At 42.3% G+C, this 18150-nt stretch overlaps 1 protein-coding gene across 4 annotated transcripts in view; it reads left to right on the forward strand.

The window, feature by feature from the left end:
- Window positions 1–18150, forward strand: part of FRAS1 (Fraser extracellular matrix complex subunit 1) — a 409376-nt gene that overhangs the window by 199492 nt on the left and 191734 nt on the right. For all 4 annotated transcript variants that reach the window (XR_012500267.1, XR_012500261.1, XM_074345854.1 and 1 more), the window contains exon 15: window positions 9600–9743. Coding sequence is in view for 2 of the 4 variants with exons in the window: in XM_074345854.1 (XP_074201955.1) it covers window positions 9600–9743 (144 nt within the window). In the remaining 2 variants the exon portion in view is untranslated. The remainder of the gene's footprint in view (window positions 1–9599; window positions 9744–18150) is intronic.

Below are 18150 nucleotides of genomic sequence, written 5' to 3' on the forward strand. Positions count from 1 at the left end.
GTTTGAGCAGGGGAATTTCTGGCGTGAATCATCTGTTGGAATCTCGCTTGACTGGAGCAGCCCAGCGCTTGGCAGCTGTGCAGCACGGGGCCCTCAGAGCCCAGGCAGAGCAGCGCTTGATGGGCGGGCGTTATATTCCACAAGCGCTTAGCCCAGCCTAGCCGTGCCCAGGACGAAACTCTTGGCAAAGGCATTTATGAAACTAATGTGGGAAAATGGATGTGGGGCGTGAGAAGGGCTGTGTGCCAGGCTTCCGTTGAGCCCTTGGGACATGCCCCGCCGAGTGTGGGTCCTTGGCTTTTCGCAGGAAAGAATTCAAGAGCGAGCCACAGCTGAGTGAAGGTAGATTTATTCAGAGAGATACATTGAAAGGCAAGAGAAAGGCCACGAGGTGTGGGGGTTGGGTGCTCAGATTAAAAGTAGGTACACACTCCATAGACAGAATGTGGACTGTCTCCGAAGAGGGAGAGAGGGGGGTGGCCTCGAGGCGCTGTGTTGCTAGTTTTTATGCGCTTGGTGGCTTCATATGCTAATAAATGGAAGGACCAGTCTAAGTAGCCTGGGGAAGGGATTCCCAGAAAGTTGGCCATTTCCTACTCTTTGACCTTTTGTGGCTAGCCTTGGGACTGCCTTGGTGCCTGTGGGTGTGTTATTCACCATGGTAATATATTACAATAGACATATAATGAAGCTCAAGATCTACTAGAAGTTAAATCTCTCATCATCCTGAGCCTCAAGGCCTCCTGGGGGTTGAACCTTTCACCATTTTGATGTTAATTGCTGCAGCATTCCTTGAATGGCTGTGTCCTGCCCCCTTCCATCCTGTCTCAAAACTGCTGTTCTGAAATCCTCAAGAAGACAGGAGCCCTCCTCGTTCTGGTGGGACAGTCACTGACTGTCAAGCTAGTATCCTCCATGGCCCCTCCAACATCCCCCAGAATGGTCTCAATTTCACATACTCAGTTTGGGGACCAGCACCTCCAACCACACTGTCTTCACTCATTTTGTCCCGCTCTCTAAATCCCATGCACATTCAAACCTCTAGTATTCTACAGCAATTGTGGTCTCTCACTTAATTGCTGAGTGTCTTGTGAAGGGGACTGACTGCTTCACGTGATATTCCTGTCTCCTCCATTCTGTTCAGGCAACGAGTATTCGCTGAGCCTCTTCCACATCCCAGGCCCTGGGATACAGCAGTGAACTGACAGAAAACTGCGCTGTGGCTCAGCAACTTACTTTCTCAATGGGAGGAGAGTGTCAGTAAATAAAGAAAGAAATAAGATCGTTCCCAGTGGTCACCACAATTTGAACCCATTACTTGCAGTGCTATAAAGACAGTTTAAAAGGTATATTATAGGACGTGACTGATCATTGAGACAAGGACAGGTCTTACACTCCTGAATTCCCTACAATGATAAGCACATATAAGGCCCTTGGAACAATTTTTGATTGAAAAAAGTGTGATTTAAACCATCGCACAGAGTAGAAAGCACAGGAATGTAGGGGCATGCCTAGACTCTGGCTCACCTGTGACCAGACTTCCATTCAGCTTCTGTTATCTACTCCCTGTCAGCAATTCCTCGCTAGGTGTGGCCTCGGGAAAATTACAGAATCTTGTTTTCCCCACCCTCTTTTTCTTATCTTCATTTACCTCCCCTTTAAGATAATTGAGTGCCTTATCAGTGCTGAAAAGGTGATTCTTTAAAAACAAAAAAACAAAAAGCAAATAAACAAACAGAAAAACCCACAACTGTCCCTGGAACTTGGGTAGCCTCCGTGGAGTGCTTTAAGCCATTCAGAAGGGAGGACAACTGGATGGCCCTCCTAGAAAGTATGTTTCTTGAGTAGACTAGACCCAGTGAAGCAGGTGACAATGGGATTCCAAATCCCCTCCCTCGTTGGACATTCTTGTAAAGGATACGTGGAGAGAAGAAAGAAGCAGCAGCTGGTGGTGTCTTGCCTGGGACCTCTGCTGTAGCAGGCTGTGTTTGGCATTTGTCTGTGCTGCGTATAGGCCCTTGCTGTGTTTGCCAGAAGACAGACGATGGAACAAAAGGATCAGGTACCAGCAGGGAAAGCCCGTCACAACTGCCAGGGAGTTTATCTTCCAGACAGATCCCATTCTTCCTGACAAATCTGAACCCCAAAATATTTCAGCTCTGGATTACAAAGTAACGACAAGTCTTCTGGCTCCCCGCCCAGTTCCTAGGGCTCTCAGTTATTTTAGCCAGACTGTGTGGCGTACATTCCTTCTCTCCCTTCTGCATTCCCCACCCCAGCACTCTCCCTGTTCCACCCCTGCTCCCTTTTTGTGCTGCCCGCAGAGCGCCCAGCACCTCCATGCTGTCGCTGCCCAGATCTGAGCAGGCTGTGCCCGTGAGCCAAGAAGTCTGAGAACTCACCCATCAGCTCGGTTTGGGTTGGTGGTCCCTCCTTTGACTCTTCAGTTTCTATAGACAAGTGGACTCGAGGGATTACTGGGAAAATCAATAACCATTTAATTAACAGGGGCTGGGGAAAAACCCAGGGGGTCTTAGCAGCCAAGGGTGGCCAGTGGTCACAGTGGATGAGTGGAATCTGAGAGTTCTGTTTGGCTCATCCAGCTATATGCCTAGGTGGTTACTGTATTTGAAAACCGGGGGGTGGGGGGGCAGGGTAGGGTGCTGCTGTATTGTAGATTTAGGAATGTAGTGGGCATGGGTCAGCAGACCGAAAGGATAACCTGAGAGTGTTCCTGAGGAGCCAAATGTCTGCCTTTATCCTCTGACTTAAGTACCAACAAAAAGCTAGCCTGCTTGTAAATCTCTCCCCATGTGGACCTGCCAAAGCCTCTGTCAGCTGGGAGGTCGTTCCTTCAGTTCAAGCTCTATGTCTACAAAAGACTATGCTAAAAATTCAGATACGTCACCCAAGATGAGTAAATCATTCAGCTGTATCACGAATGTGGTTAATAGATTAACTCTTTACCCAGCATGTGCCTTAGGGAAAAGGACTACAGGTTTTTTTTCTCCTTTAGTCATTTTTCCCCATAAGTAACAAATGAATTCATTTAATAAACTCAGTGAAATTCAAGACACGTAAAAATCAGTGAAAATCCCTGACTCAGGCTCTCCCAAATCATGGCTGTTAGTATTGTGATGAATGTCTTCCTAATTTATGTCCTGTGTGTGTGTGTTGTGTACACAGACAGACATAGATGCATTTATTTATTTTTCAACAGTGAAATCGCACTCTATGTATAGTTTTATTGCCTGCTTTCCCTGTGTTATTTATTATCCGTCTACAACATCTTTTAAAGCTGTTGTATAACTTTCCATCTGTAGCCATCTAAGAATTCATTTAGCCAAGCCTCTGTTGTTTGGCGCTGCTTCCTAATTTTTCCATTGTCATAACCACGATGTAAACATTTTGAATAGAAATTGTGGTAAATATGTTTGATAAAGGTAAATTCTTAGGTGATTGCTGGGTCCAAGTGTATATATGTACATTTTTAAGTTTTCAGCACATACTAATATATTATTCTCTTTTAAAGAAGTTGTAGTTTGCACTCCTACTGGAAGCACACGAGAGTGCCTCCCTCCCACCACCCTTGTCAATATGAGGTGTTAGGAGTCTTCTTAACTTTGTCAACTTGATTGATGTAAAAAGCAATCTTGATTATCTATTTATTTATACTTATTTTGGGGATTTATATGAAGGACGTTGATTTACCATATATATCTGTTCATGGCCCTTTTTCATCAGTGGCCTGGGCCAGGCCATTCTCTTGTTTATCTGTCTGTCTGCCTGTCCGCCCACTCCTTTTGTTCCTGTAGCCTATTCTCACTTTCCTTCTCCCCAGCTCCCCACTTAAATAACTATTCTAATGCAATTTAATGTGGATTTTTAATATGTATGTGTTCTTATAGTCTTGTATGTATGTACTTTAAATATTCATACATATTACTAGGTAGATATCTCATACTTTTCCTTTTCTTAACTTTAAAGACTTTCTTAGAGCAGCTGTCAAGTTCACAGCAAAAATAAAAGGAAAGCACAGAGATCCCCCATTCACTCCCTGCCACCATGCATACATAGCCTCCCCCATTATCCACATCCCCCACCAAGTGGTACCTTTGTTACAATGGATGAACCGTTCATTTACTTTTTTTTCCCTCACCAAGCACTGTTTCTGAGATGGATGCCCGTTGCTATGTGCACATCCAATCCATTGCACCTAGCTGCTGCTCTCCTGTGAAATTTGCATATCTCTGGTTATTCATGAGGCTGCAGATTCTTTTCATGTGTTGATATTTTTTCTATTACGAAGTCTCTTAAGAACATAGGGGTTTTCAGAACATGTGGAGACCAGACATTCCAATTTCAGAGTGTAAAGTTTTCTGCTGGCCCAGGGAGGAAGGTTGAGGGCAGAAACTAGACAGGGGACAAAAGCAGTTGGTAGTAAAAGAATCAAAAAGGATGATGACTCAGTGAACTTCTCCTTTTAGATTTGTCTGGCATTTGTGCCTCCTAGACTAGTAGCCTTGGCCTCAGATGAGACCGTGACGCGGGGAACGGAGCACAGTCTGCCCGGCATCTGGGCTTCACCATGACCTTCACAGAGCTATTCTCAGTCACTTTCCAAAGGGCTTTTGTTGAGGTTTTGTAGCAATTGCAAGAAAAGAGCTCCAGGGTCTGGGGCTCTGGGAGAGGCTGGAGCCCCTTTATGTAACTGCTGGAATAATTCCTGCGGGCTTCTCCGTTACTTCCCTCCGCTCCCGTTCTGAGTGGACCTCCCTTTCCCAGAGTCTTTGTTGTCCTTTCCTCTTCTGCCTTGCGTTACGTTTTAATTTGCTTCCTTTCTAATCACTTGGCTTTTGATGCCAGTTGAAGCAAGATTTGCTGGATCTCGCAGGGTGTGCCACTTGTGTGATCACAGGCAACATTCTCTGCTTTCTCAAACATGTCATCTCACCAAATCCCCATGAATGAAGTGCAACAAATATTATTACTCCCCCTTTACAGGTTAGGAAAGCAAGCAACAGTGAAGTTGAGTTTAAGACAGAACATTTTTGCATCCAGCAAGAGCTTCTTACTGGAAATTGACCCATTGTCTCCTGATAATACTTTAAAATTTGGCAAGTACTTCCTAGTCATTTGTGAGATGTGAATGAAAGTTATCAGTTGTCACAAAATGGATAAGGAACAGGATGAAGGAATTTGCCTTGTGTATGATGTCCTTGCTTGTGCCTGGATTTTGGGCTGTTTCATTTAATTGCGAGTAGAAACTTCTTGGCATTTAGGAAATCTGAACTGCAGCCTCACGGATGACTCTGAAAAGGTCTGCTGATCAAGGGTGCTGATTCCCTGGTGATGGCAGGTGAACATATTCCAAACGACCATGGGAAAGTTGGGGAACCAAGGCTCCTTCTCTTTCCCGAGGGTCAGTTTGCACTGAAGGCTGAGCCCATGGGAATCTGTGCCCCCTGCCTGGGATCTGGGAAGGCTTCCTGGAAATCAGAAGTAGTTCACAGGAAATGTTTTAACACATCCCTAGAAAAGGGCTGCATTTTATTCTTGGAGTAGCACAGGTTAACATTTTTGACAGCAACCTTCTATTTCAAAATTATCAAGTACAGAAAAGAAGTTTGTTATTTTTAGAGTAGAGTTTCAATATAGGGTTGCCAAAAGAAGAGTAATTCGTTCCTTTTCATTTTGAGATGAATTGCTCAGCAAGCCAACACATGTCTTGTTATGCTCCAGAAAAGTCAGGGGCTCTCCTAAATAAATTATCTACTACATGTGAGATAAGAAGAAGGCTTTCTCTTATTCGTCCTCTGTTTTAATGTATTACCACAATTTTCACAACATACACTTCAAACCCTGGGTGATCTGAAATATATCACTAAGAGAAATTATGGCGAAAAGTCAGGGACTGACCTTTTATTTTTTGTAATAACCCAAATGTAATAAAATCCACATGGAAAATAACCCTGCAAGAAGAGATTATCTGCAGTGGCATATGTTCAGTGTGAGAAATTAGAAATCAATTGCAAAACACAGTGGGAGTATGTCATTATAAGAAATGACAGCTCAAAAAAAAAAAAAAAAGGGCAAGAAAAGAAATGACAGCTCAGCATAGTCCTGTGTTGACATACCAGTCCCTTCTGCTGTCCTGCCTGGCCGTGGGTCTCGTCTTTTATTCTATATGGAAAAGAAAAGGGCCAGCATCACATTTGGTACATTACACAGATGCAGCGCAAGCATTCGTCAGCATAAGCAGATCTGGACTCCAGCATTTATTAGACAAAATTTAGATCTTAACATCTTCATATCATTTCTTCAGGCTTTGACCTCATGGTTAGTTGTTTCCATGTGGAAGGTAGCAGGATGGACCCCCCATAACCAATGAAAAGATCTGCTGTGCATTCATTTAATGTGCATTTAATAAGTTCTGACTTTGTACCAGAAATCAATCTGGATACCAGGGGTTTAAGATGATAAAACATGGCCCCTATTTTGGAGGATATTACATTCCATTGAAGGGGATTGATTAACAGAGTAATTAATACTGTAGGATAACTCACATGAGAGGCATGTACAAAGAGCTGCAGAAACACAGAGGAAGGAGTAGCTGACTTTGGACAAGTTCAGCCAAGCTGCAAGAAGTAGCGGCTTAGGAGGCCTCTCAGGTGTAAACAGGATTACAGGGGCTATGGAAGGGGTCAGAGGGATTTCCAACTCGGTCAATCCTGTGTGGGGCATCTGGAACCAATGCACAGGCACGTGGCATGCTTGGGGTACCCTGCTTCACAAAACTGGCTTGCTTCAGGGAGGTAGCACAAGGCAGGGCTGAAATGCTAAGTAGGGCTCGGTTTGTGACGGACCTGAGTGCCATCCCTAAGTCTGTGGCTTCTATCCTGCTCAGCCTTTGACCCCCATTCTGATTGGCAGTACCAGGAGCAATATTAAAACTATTTAACAAGCAGTATGGCACAGATCAGGTCAGTCGGAAGGAGGGAGACCCGAGACCCTCTCCTGTGTCAGACCTTTCGGTTGCTGGATCGTGGTGTCTGCCAGGGTTCCCAGGGCGGAAGCCACAGTATCAGGGAGGGGGCCAGAATGACAGCCGTTTACCAACCAGGTTGGAAGTATTGTTACTGTTTTCACAGCCAGTGCAGCAGTGTCTATACTGCCTTCAGACAGTCCCCTAAAGAACTGGGGGTTTTGCTTTAATTTCTCATCTCCGTGCCCGCTGGATAAAGATGGTTTCATCCTTTAAGGATGTCTTGAGTTAATTACCCTCTTTAAAGTAAGCGCTCCAAAAGCAAAACTGATCGATTCCTCTGCCCTGATGAAAACTTTTATGGGATGAAGTCCAAAGTCCTTACCCCTGGCCTCATGACCTGGCCCCTGTTGCCTTTTTTGCCCCCCTCCCTGTCATCCCCTCAGGCGCTTCCTCCCTGGTGCCCCTGTGTTCACCTGTGGCGAGCTGGGAAGGCCTCCCAGGCCAGCCCGGCGTCTTGCATGTAGTACGTGCTTCTGTTGAACATTGATATACAGACCAGCCTGGCGTGCCTTCTTAGAAATGCACTTGGGTTTTTGTTTGTTTAGGTAACGGCTTTGAATCAGCTCCCGAGTCAGTAAGGCAGAGGCACTTAACAGTGATAGACACTTCAGATAGTGACTCTAGTCAGTCACTAGAGAGTAGCTAAATAAATGAATGACAGATTTCATGTGTATTCAGGGTAGACTTTGTCACCGGGATCTTTGCATCCACATATTTAGTTACGTTGTAGTGTCAGTGGCTTATCTCAACACAACGTTCTCAGGCACCACTTATAAATAAGGTGTTAAATGTAAGTGAAGTTTGTAGGCCACTGAGCTGTGTGCTCAGCACAGAGTTAACAAAAGAGATATGGACTCTGCCCTCATGAACCTTACGGTCTAGCGAGGGAACCAGATGATAAATAAGTAAACTTTCCTCCGCCTCTGCTTTCCATCTGCCATTGTCATCTCTTACCTCGACCAGAGCCGTTGACTCCCTACTGGTCTCCCTGCTGGCATGTAAGTCCATAACCCCTCTCTACATGGCAGCCAGAGAGAGCTTTTAAAAATCTAAATCACGGCTTCTGTCTATCCTATTTAAAAAGCCCATTCATGACTCCCATTGCAGGTAGGATAAAAATCCTAATTTCTTTCCATGGTCTCCAAGGTCAAGTCTGATAGGGTCCCTGCCTACCCTTCCAGCCATGAATCAGGAACACTGTGCCCCACTGTGTCCACTGGGTCCAGCCACAAGGGGAGCCTTCAGTTCCTTGAACTCCCAAGCTCCTTCCCGTCTCAAGAGCTTTGTTTGTGCTGCTCTCTGGCTCTCCCCAGGGCTGGTCACGTCTCGTCCTTTAGAACTGCCTTAAGTCAATCCCTTTCTGTCCTACTACTGTTATTCTCTGTCAAAGCACTCTTCTTATCACTTACCACACTTTGCAATTATGTCTGAATTTGTTGGGGACAAAAGTTTTCTGAAATTAAGGCCTTCTTGTGCAGTCTGGAATTGAGGAGAGGATTGGATCTTAAGATTTTCAATTCAGGCATCCTTTCTTCTGATTCTAAAGGGATCCCTAATTAAGTTACTTAGGTATAGTTCTCAAGTCACCTGTAACCAGCAAAAGCGTTCTCCCTGCCAATTTTGGTCAGAATGGGTACCTCTGAAAAATAGATGATGCTCCATTGTGAAGCCAACATTTTGAAAATCAGGATGCATTAACAGAGGCATGGGTGGGGTTAGCCATACGGACAGTTAACCAAACAATATATTTACTCATTCAGAATAGTCCTCTCTTTATAGATCTGCTAAGGTAAAGAGCAAGCATGAATGTAATTAAAAATCAAATGCTGGAAGAGGAGGACATTTTCAAGTCTTAAAGGAACAACTTTTGTCTAAAAATAATGTATAGTTAGAAATCTAAGGTATAAGAGAAAGTCAAGCTTCGTGAGTACTCAAGATATATGTTTAGAGCAGATGCTACGGGGGTGGGGAGGGGGATGACCAGAGGCTGAGTTGTAAGATTTGTGAGGGAGGACAGAAGGAAGACGGCGGGGGTTGGGGGAGAGAAGGGTGCGGAGAGATGGAAAGGGAGGGAAAAAGCCCTGGGAACCAAGCAGTACCAGGTCCCTCAAGGTCTAATCAAGGATTGGAGTACCTGGCACCCCTCCTTAGCTGATTCTTGATGCGCTGGAGGTAAGAGCAGTCATCCTCTTGGCACTTTGTTGTGTGGTTACAAAACGCAGGGTGATGGAGGGCCATCTGATTTCATTAGACAGACCACGTATGTCTAGAAAATTATGATTCCCTTGCCTGTGACTCCCAGTGCTCAAAAGCCTCTGATTTCCTGTTCTCATTCTCTTAGTGATAATTTATTGAAGTTGTGTTTCTGGCCAACAGAAATAGGATTTTTTGGGGTGGATTTTTTTTTTCTCCTGTGGTGCACATATGTGCATGGTGGTTTAGGATTGAAGGAGCCAACATTCTCCTTATAAATTCTAAAACATTTGAAAGAAAAATCACAGCCTTTCCTTCCTACTATCGGTTGTTCACTGATTGTGCTGTTTGCCTGCAGCCTGCCACGAGTCCTGTGTGGCCTGCTGGGGCCCCACCGAGAAGCACTGCCTGGCCTGCAGTGACCCGCTCCACGTGCTGAGGGAGGGCAGCTGTCAGAGCAGCTGTGGCGACGGGTTTTACAACAAACAGGGGACCTGCAGTGGTGAGTGCCGGGCTTTGCAGATCAAAGCATCTTTTCCTCTTCCAGGATCCCTTGTTTTATTCAAATCATAGCACCAAAAATCAGTGTTTCTTTACTCAACAAATATGCAAAGGCTGCTGACATTGACAGCGTCTTAGTAGTTTATGAAACGGTTTTCTTTTTCCCCCAACTGACAGCATCCCTTTTAACACCCCAGTCCTGCAACTACTTGTGAGGGTAACTGCTCACTCTAGCCTCGTCCTGCACGTGCAAACCACAAGGCTCAGGCTGCTCACTCCAGACCCACCGCTGTAGGGAGAGGCTTCCTTTCTCCAAATCCTAAACTCCCCATCAACGCCACATGGCCTTCCAAGTAGCGTGGGGACAAAGCCACTCAGGCCAGCTGAGGGCCAACCTGCCTTTGGTGTTGGTATCACTGACTTAAAGCTGAAGTACTTATTGTCTGTTCTACCTTTAACACCGCTGCGTGGGAGTAAGAGTTAACCCAGCTTAGTGCTTCCTGTGCCCAGCACTGTTCCAAGAGCTTTCTAAACATTCGCCCACTGAGAAGCAGGAATGTATTGGGAGGGAAAGCATGACCTTGGGCAAGTTCCTTAATCTCTTCCCATGTTAGTTTCCCATTTGTAAAATGGGAACAACTGTGGTACCTGTGGTAGACAGAATACTGGTTCCTCAGAGATGTCCACGTCCTAATCACCAGCACTTGTGAATAGCTGCCTCAGATGGCAAAAGGGACTTTGTAGGTGTGATTAAGACAAGGATCTTGAGTTGGGGGTGGTTATCCTGGGTTATCTGAATGGGCTGCTGTAATCACAAGGGTCCCTGTATGAGGGAGGCAGGAGTGTTGGAATCAGAAAGGAAGATCTGAGACAGAGCAGAGGTCAGAGTGATGGTCAGAGTGTCAGGAAGGGGCCATGAGCATGCAGGCAGGAGCTGGGAAAAGACAAGGGAATGATCTAGCCATAGAGCTTCTGGAAGGACTGTAGTCCTGCTAATGCTTTGATTTTAGGACTTCTAATCTCTTAAGCTGTATAAGAAGTTTGTGTTGTTTTTAAGTCATTGAATTTATGGTCATTTGTTACAGCAGCAATGGGAAACTAACACACACCCAACTCAGAAGGCTGTTGCTAGGATGAGTTAATGTATGCAGGGAATTTAGCACAGTGCCTGGCACAGAATACATGCTGTGTGAGTGTTTGGTGTTTAATCCTCACGACAAGTTCATGAGGTAGTTGTTACCATCCTTATTTTTCAGATGAAGAAATAGAGAGGCTAAGAAACTTGCCCAAGTCCCCATAGCTCGTAAGGGGCAGCGCTGGGACTCATGCTCGTTCTTCTGACTTCAGATCTTAACTGCCTCTTAACTGCTGTACTGCTGCAGTGACATAACATCTCCTTGTGCACCTCTGCCCGTTTTCCCTCTCTTCTTCTCGTTGTCCTCTCCCTGGCCCTCCTCTTCCCTTCCTTCTTGTCTTCCTGTCAGTCTTTAGATCAGCTGGCTGCCCTGTGGACATCGCCAGGTCCACAGGTAGGCACCAAATGGTGAAGGAAAGGTTCGAATTGAGTTTATTGCGATGGTCATACCTATTGAAAGGGTGTGATGACTTTTTTTTTAAATAACTAAGTCCACTAAGTCAGTAACAATCTGCAGTCCATAAAACTTCCTTGAGTTACAGTCCTCATTTTGTTTACTGATCAGGGCAACAGTACAAATGAGATGATCCTGGGGACATGACAAACACACTTGTCTTAGAGGAGAGAGAGAGCTCTCAGCAGCTGCTGGCTGAAAGCTGTGCAGGGATCCATCCGCATCGCTGGTGTGAGAAATCTCACTCGATACGGACAAGTCACAGGTGGCTTCTGTGTGGATTTGGAAAAGAACAAGGAAAGAAAAGCAAGCTGCCATTACCCTGAGCATTTTAATCTTTTTCTGCCAGCATCACTTTCCTGCTCAATTAAGCCAGATGTATGCTCTAAAGGTCGGCAGATGTCAAGTTTGCACTAACTCAAAGGGCTCAAGGCATTTACCCTTTAACTCCCCGAGGACACTGGCTGCTGTCACTGACAAGGAGCCGGTGACACCGGCCTGCCACCGAGACGATAGTATCTGGAGTGAGAAGCAGCCTCTGCTAGGGAGCACGTGTACGTAAAAGGAGGGAGGGCTAGTGTGAGCCTGCGGCGGTGACGGGTGGGAATGTTCTTGGGCTAAGAGGTTGAGTGAAGAAAGCCAGAGCTCCCTGCGGACTGGAAGAATTTAAAAAGAAGACTCCTGAACAGGTGGCTGAGGGAGAGAGTATATATCTGAAATGCTCTCTGTGTACATTTTGAAACAAAGCAGAAAGCAAATTTCCAAATAGGAGGATTGACCACTGCTGACAGTCAGCCAACCCATCAATTGATCAAAAGGTAATTACTGGGGGAGGCTATACCTCAGGGTAGAGTACATGCTTAGTGTGCATGCATGAAGTCCTGGGTTCAATCCCCAGTAGCTCCATGAAAATAAATACATAAACCGAATTACCTCCCCGAAAAAACAAATAAACAAAAAGAGGTAATTACTGAACACCTGCCACGTGTGTGGCAAATATAAGAGTTTGTGCCGCCATTAACGTTGGCCAGTGGTCGTTTTGATACACAAGGCTGGGATGTACAGTTTTCATAAGGTTATTGGAGTTCTCTAAGTTTGTATCAAAGGCCTTCAGAAAGGTTCACAGAAATATTTTCTAAAATAAGGGTGAGCCAAGTCACTGATTGGTATCGGAATGTTAATTAAGACGTCTGATGCTGATAATGCTGACTTCCTTTCAATTCAGATTAGTGCTGTTTAAGATAAAGACCAGCTGGTGTTGGTTTAATAATTTATAACCAAGCAGCCGTATCTGTAGAAATCTCAAAGTCGAGTGCTGAGAAAAATCCAGCACAACCTGTTATAAATGGTGCTATGCTCTGGCTGAAAGAATTTACAGCAACCAAGTTTATCTCTGGGACAGGCTTTGAGTTTTACAAATATTAGGTATAAAGGGTGGGGAAATTCAAAGGACAGAACCTCCTCATTCTTTAGTCATTTAAGTACCGGTGCTATTATGCAGGGCTTTTCTGACTCTAGCTAACACAATAAATCAAAGCAAGTTCAGAGGTTTCTGTTAGCCCATCTCTCTTTCTTCCTTCCTCCTCTCCCTTTTTCTCTTTCCTTGCTTCCTTTTACACCAATTTCCCTTCCTCACTTATGCAACAATTTTAATTTTTTTTTTATCTTTTTGTTTTTATGGGCTCATACAAAATGGGTATTGTTTTCAGTGAGTATATGTAAATGTATATCTTTCTTAAATAATACCATGTTACAGACTTCATGTGGTTCTTTTTTCACATACCAGTGCGTTTTTCAGATTTGCCCACATTGTTAGACTGTCTAGCCCTTTGCTTCTCATGCTACATAGTCCTTCCTGGTCTGCGTCCCCCACACCCATCCACTCTCCCAGGGACGGACACCATCACTAGAGAGCACCCGTGAACACTTCAAACATGTCCATTGGTGAACCTGGGTGGGAGGTTCCCTGAGATGGATGGATAACCCAGGAGCAGAATTGTTGACTTCTTGACTCCGCATGTGCTTTGTATAATTAAGTAGTGCCAGGTAGCTCACCAGCATCTTCACTCCCAAAGGTAGGGGTTCTCTCACCCCTACATCCTTGCCACCATTTGGCATTATCAAGCTTCAGGTTTTTTCAATACGTATACAGGGACATCCCATTTTAATTTGCATTTTTCTGATTATTAATGAGTTTGAGGTTATCGTCAATTCTTGTTGGACTTTTGTGTTTCCCCCTCAATAAATTGCTTTTTAATGTTTTCTCCACTGTTTTATTAGCCTTGCTGCCTTTTTATTGTTAATTTTATGGAGTTCCTTGCCTGTTATAGATCTTTACTGTGTCATTCTTAACTATGCAAATATTTTCCCATTTTGTTACCTTTTGTGGTACACTTTGCTGAACAGAAATCTCTTAATTCATCATTTCTTACTTTAACATTTTGCTTTTGAATTTTTGTCTAAGAAGACCTATTCTGCTCAATTTCACAAAGAAATTATCCTATAATTAATAGAAGAAATTCTATTAATTTCAGTTTTATTTTTATGTAGACTGTTGACCCATCTGGAGTCCACTTATATATATATATAGGTTTAAGTAGGGATCTAGTTTGACTTCTCTCCATTTCATGATCCAGTTTCCACAGAATCGTCTAATAATTCAGTGTAACCTTCTCCATTGACCTTTATTGTATATTAAATTTCTATATGCATGTAGGTCTATCTCTGAGCTATTTCAGTAGTCTAAATTTCTATTCTTCTACTACTATCACATTGTATTGTTTTATTTATTTCTATTGCTTTCCAGTATGTCTCAGTGTCTAATTGGGCAGATTCTCCCTTTTTTTCCCTCATTTTCAAACTTAACTATTCATGAACTTTAGAGTATGTTTATTGAATTCCTAATAAAATTTAACTGGAAGTTTTATTAATATTGTATTGAACTATAGGCTAGTTTGGAGGAGAAATGATGTCTTCCTAATAATTTTATTTAAATTTACAAATAATACTCCAAGTATTACTTTAGGTGTACCTTGAGATGTCAGTTCTAGAGTTAGAAACTTCAGAAGTTTTGGATAGGAGACTTTAAATTTTTTTAACAGTAGGATGGGTTTGAGATCATGTTACTATCAGTTTAATAAAAACAGTTATAGTAATGGGTTGACAGATTTACAAAAAAGGGTAACCACAAGCCAAAAATTTACAAAGGAGTCACAAAAATTAAATAAAATCCATGATAATACAAAGGAAAATTACCAAACCACAAAAGGAAGAAGAAAGGAACAAAGAGGATATACCAATTCAACTGCAAAGATAAGTTCAAAATGGGAATAAACACACATCTATCATTAATTACTGTAAATGTTAATGGACTAAATGCTCCAGTCAAAAGACACAGAGTGGCAGACTGGATAATAAAGCAAGAACCTTCAATATGCTGCATACAAGAGACCCACTTTAGGGAGAAGGACACATATAGATTGAGAGTGAAAGGATGGAAAAGGATATTCCATGCAAATGGAAAAGCCAAAAAAGCAGGTGTTGCAGTACTGATTTCAGACAAAATAGACTTTAAAACAAAGGCCATAAAGAAAGATAAAGAAGGACATTTTATAATGATTAAAGGAGTGATACAAGATGAGGATATTACACTCGTTAATATATATGCACCCAATATAGGAGCACCTAAGTACATACAAGAATTACTAACAGAGATAAAGGGGGATATTGATGGGAATACAATCATAGTTGGAGATTTTAACACTGCATTAACATGACTAGACAGATCTTCCAGACAGAAAATAAACAAGGCAACAGAGAAATTAAATACTACAATAGAAAAACTAGATTTGGTGGATATTTTCAGAGCATTACACCCCCCAAAAATAGAATATACATTCTTTTCAAGTGCACATGGAACATTTTCCAGGATTGATCATGTACTTGGGCACAAAAGAAATGTCAACAATTTTAAGAAGACAGAAATTATCTCAAGCATCTTTACTGACCACAATGCCATGAAACTGGAAATCAACAACAGAGAAACAAAGGAGAAAAAAAGGAAAGCATGGAGATTAAACAATATGTTATTGAAAAAACAATGGATCAATGAGGAAATCAAAGCTGAAATTAAAAAATACCTTGAGACAAATGATAATGAAAGCACAACCACTCAAAACCTATGGGACACAGCAAAGGCAGTGCTAAGAGGGAAGTTTATAGTGATACAGGCCTTCCTCAAAAAAGAAGAACAATCTCAAAGAAACAATTTAACCCACCACCTGAATGAATTAGAAAAAGAAGAACAAAAAGCCCCAAAAAGCAGCAGAAGGAAGGAAATAATAAAGATCAGAGAGGAATTAAATACAATAGAGATTAACAAGACCATAGAAAGAATCAACCAAACCAAAAGCTGGTTTTTTGAAAAAGTAAATAAAATCGACAAACCTCTGGCCAAACTCACAAAGAAGAAAAAAGAGAGAGCACAAATTAGCGAAATAAGAAAGGAAAATGGAGAAATTACAACAAACAAAATAGAAATACAGAATATCATACGAGAATATTATGAAAAACTATATGGAACCAAACTGGATAACCTAGAGGAGATGGACAAGTTTCTGGAAACATACTGTCCACCAAAACTGAATCAAGAAGAATCTGAACACTTGAACAATCCGATCACTAGAAAGGAAATAGAAATAGCAATTAAAAACCTCCCTACAAATAGAAGTCCAGGACCGGACGGCTTCACCGGGGAATTCTACCAAACATACAAAGAAGAACTCATACCAGTCCTTCTCAAACTCTTCCAGACGATTGAAAAGGAGGGAATACTCCCAAACTCATTCTATGAAGCCACCATCACCCTGATACCAAAACCAGGCAAAGACACTACAAAAAAAGAGAATTATAGGCCAATATCACTGATGAACATAGACGCCAAAATCCTCACCAAAATATTAGCAAATAGAATCCAACAACGCATAAAAAAGATTATACATCATGACCAAGTGGGGTTCATCCCAGGGACACAAGGCTGGTTCAACATACGCAAATCAATCAGTGTAATACATCACATCAACAAGAGAAAGGACAAAAACCACATGATCATCTCAATCGATGCAGAAAAAGCTTTTGATAAAATTCAACACCCATTTATGATAAAAACTGTCACCAAAGCAAGTGTAGAGGGAACATATCTCAACATAATAAAAGCTATATATGACAAACCTACAGCCAGCATAGTACTCAACGGTGAAAAAGTCAAAAGCTTCCCACTAAAATCTAGGACAAGACAAGGATGCCCACTATCACCGCTCCTATTCAACATAGTCCTGGAAGTCCTAGCCACAGCTGTCAGGCAAGAGAAAGAAATAAAAGGGATCCAAATTGGAAAAGAAGAGGTAAAAGTGTCATTATATGCTGATGACATGTTACTATATATAGAAAACCCTAAAAGGTCCACACAAAAGCTACTAGAGCTGATTGAAGAATTCAGCAAGGTAGCAGGTTACAAAATTAACGTTCAAAAATCAGTTGCATTTCTTTACACTAATGATAAATCAACAGAAGAAGAAAGTAAAGAAACAATCCCCTTTAAAATAGCACCCAAAGTAATAAAATATCTGGGAATAAATCTAGCCAAGGAGGTGAAAGAATTATACACAGAAAACTATAAACCATTGATGAAGGAAATTAAAGAAGACTTTAAAAAATGGAAAGATATTCCATGCTCTTGGATTGGAATAATCAATATTGTTAAAATGGTCACACTGCCCAAGGCAATCTACAGATTTAATGCAATCCCTATCCAATTACCCAGGACATATTTCACAGAACTAGAACAAATCATAATAAAATTCATATGGAACCATCAAAGACCTAGAATTCCCAAAGCATTACTGAAGAGAAAGAAAGAGGCTGGAGGAATAACTCTCCCAGACTTCAGACAATATTATAGAGCTACAGTCATCAAGACAGCATGGTATTGGTACCAAAACAGAGATATAGACCAATGGAACAGAGTAGAGAGCCCAGAAATGAACCCACAAACTTTTGGTCAACTCATCTTTGACAAAGGAGGCAAGAATATACATTGGAATAAAGACAGTCTCTTCAGCAAATGGTGTTGGGAAAACTGGACAGCAGCATGTAAAACAATGAAGCTAGAACACTCCCTTACACCATATACAAAAATCAACTCAAAATGGATTAAAGACTTAAACATAAGACAAGATACAATAAACCTCCTAGAGGAAAACATAGGCAAAACATTATCTGACATACATTTAAAAAATTTTCTCCTAGAAGAAATAAAAGCAAGAATAAACAAATGGGACCTAATGAAACTTACAAGCTTCTGCACAGCAAAGGAAACCAGAAATAAAACAAGAAGAAAACCTACGGAATGGGAGAAAATTTTTGCAAGTGAAACCGACAAAGGCTTGATCTCCAGAATATATAAGCAGCTCATACGACTCAATAAGAAAAAAATAAACAACCCAATCCAAAAATGGGCAGAAGACCTAAACAAGCAATTCTCCAAGGAAGACATACAAATGATCAAAAAGCACGTGAAAAAATGCTCAATATCACTAATTATCAGAGAAATGCAAATCAAAACTACAATGAGGTATCACCTCACACCAGTCAGAATGGCCGTCATTCAAAAATCCACAAATGACAAATGCTGGAGAGGCTGTGGAGAAAGGGGAACCCTCCTACACTGCTGGTGGGAATGCAGTTTGGTGCAGCCACTATGGAAAACAGTGTGGAGATTCCTCAAAAGACTAGGAATAGACTTACCATATGACCCAGGAA

The sequence above is a fragment of the Camelus bactrianus genome, chromosome 2 (genome assembly GCF_048773025.1).
Source record: "Camelus bactrianus isolate YW-2024 breed Bactrian camel chromosome 2, ASM4877302v1, whole genome shotgun sequence".
NCBI lineage: Eukaryota > Metazoa > Chordata > Mammalia > Artiodactyla > Camelidae > Camelus > Camelus bactrianus.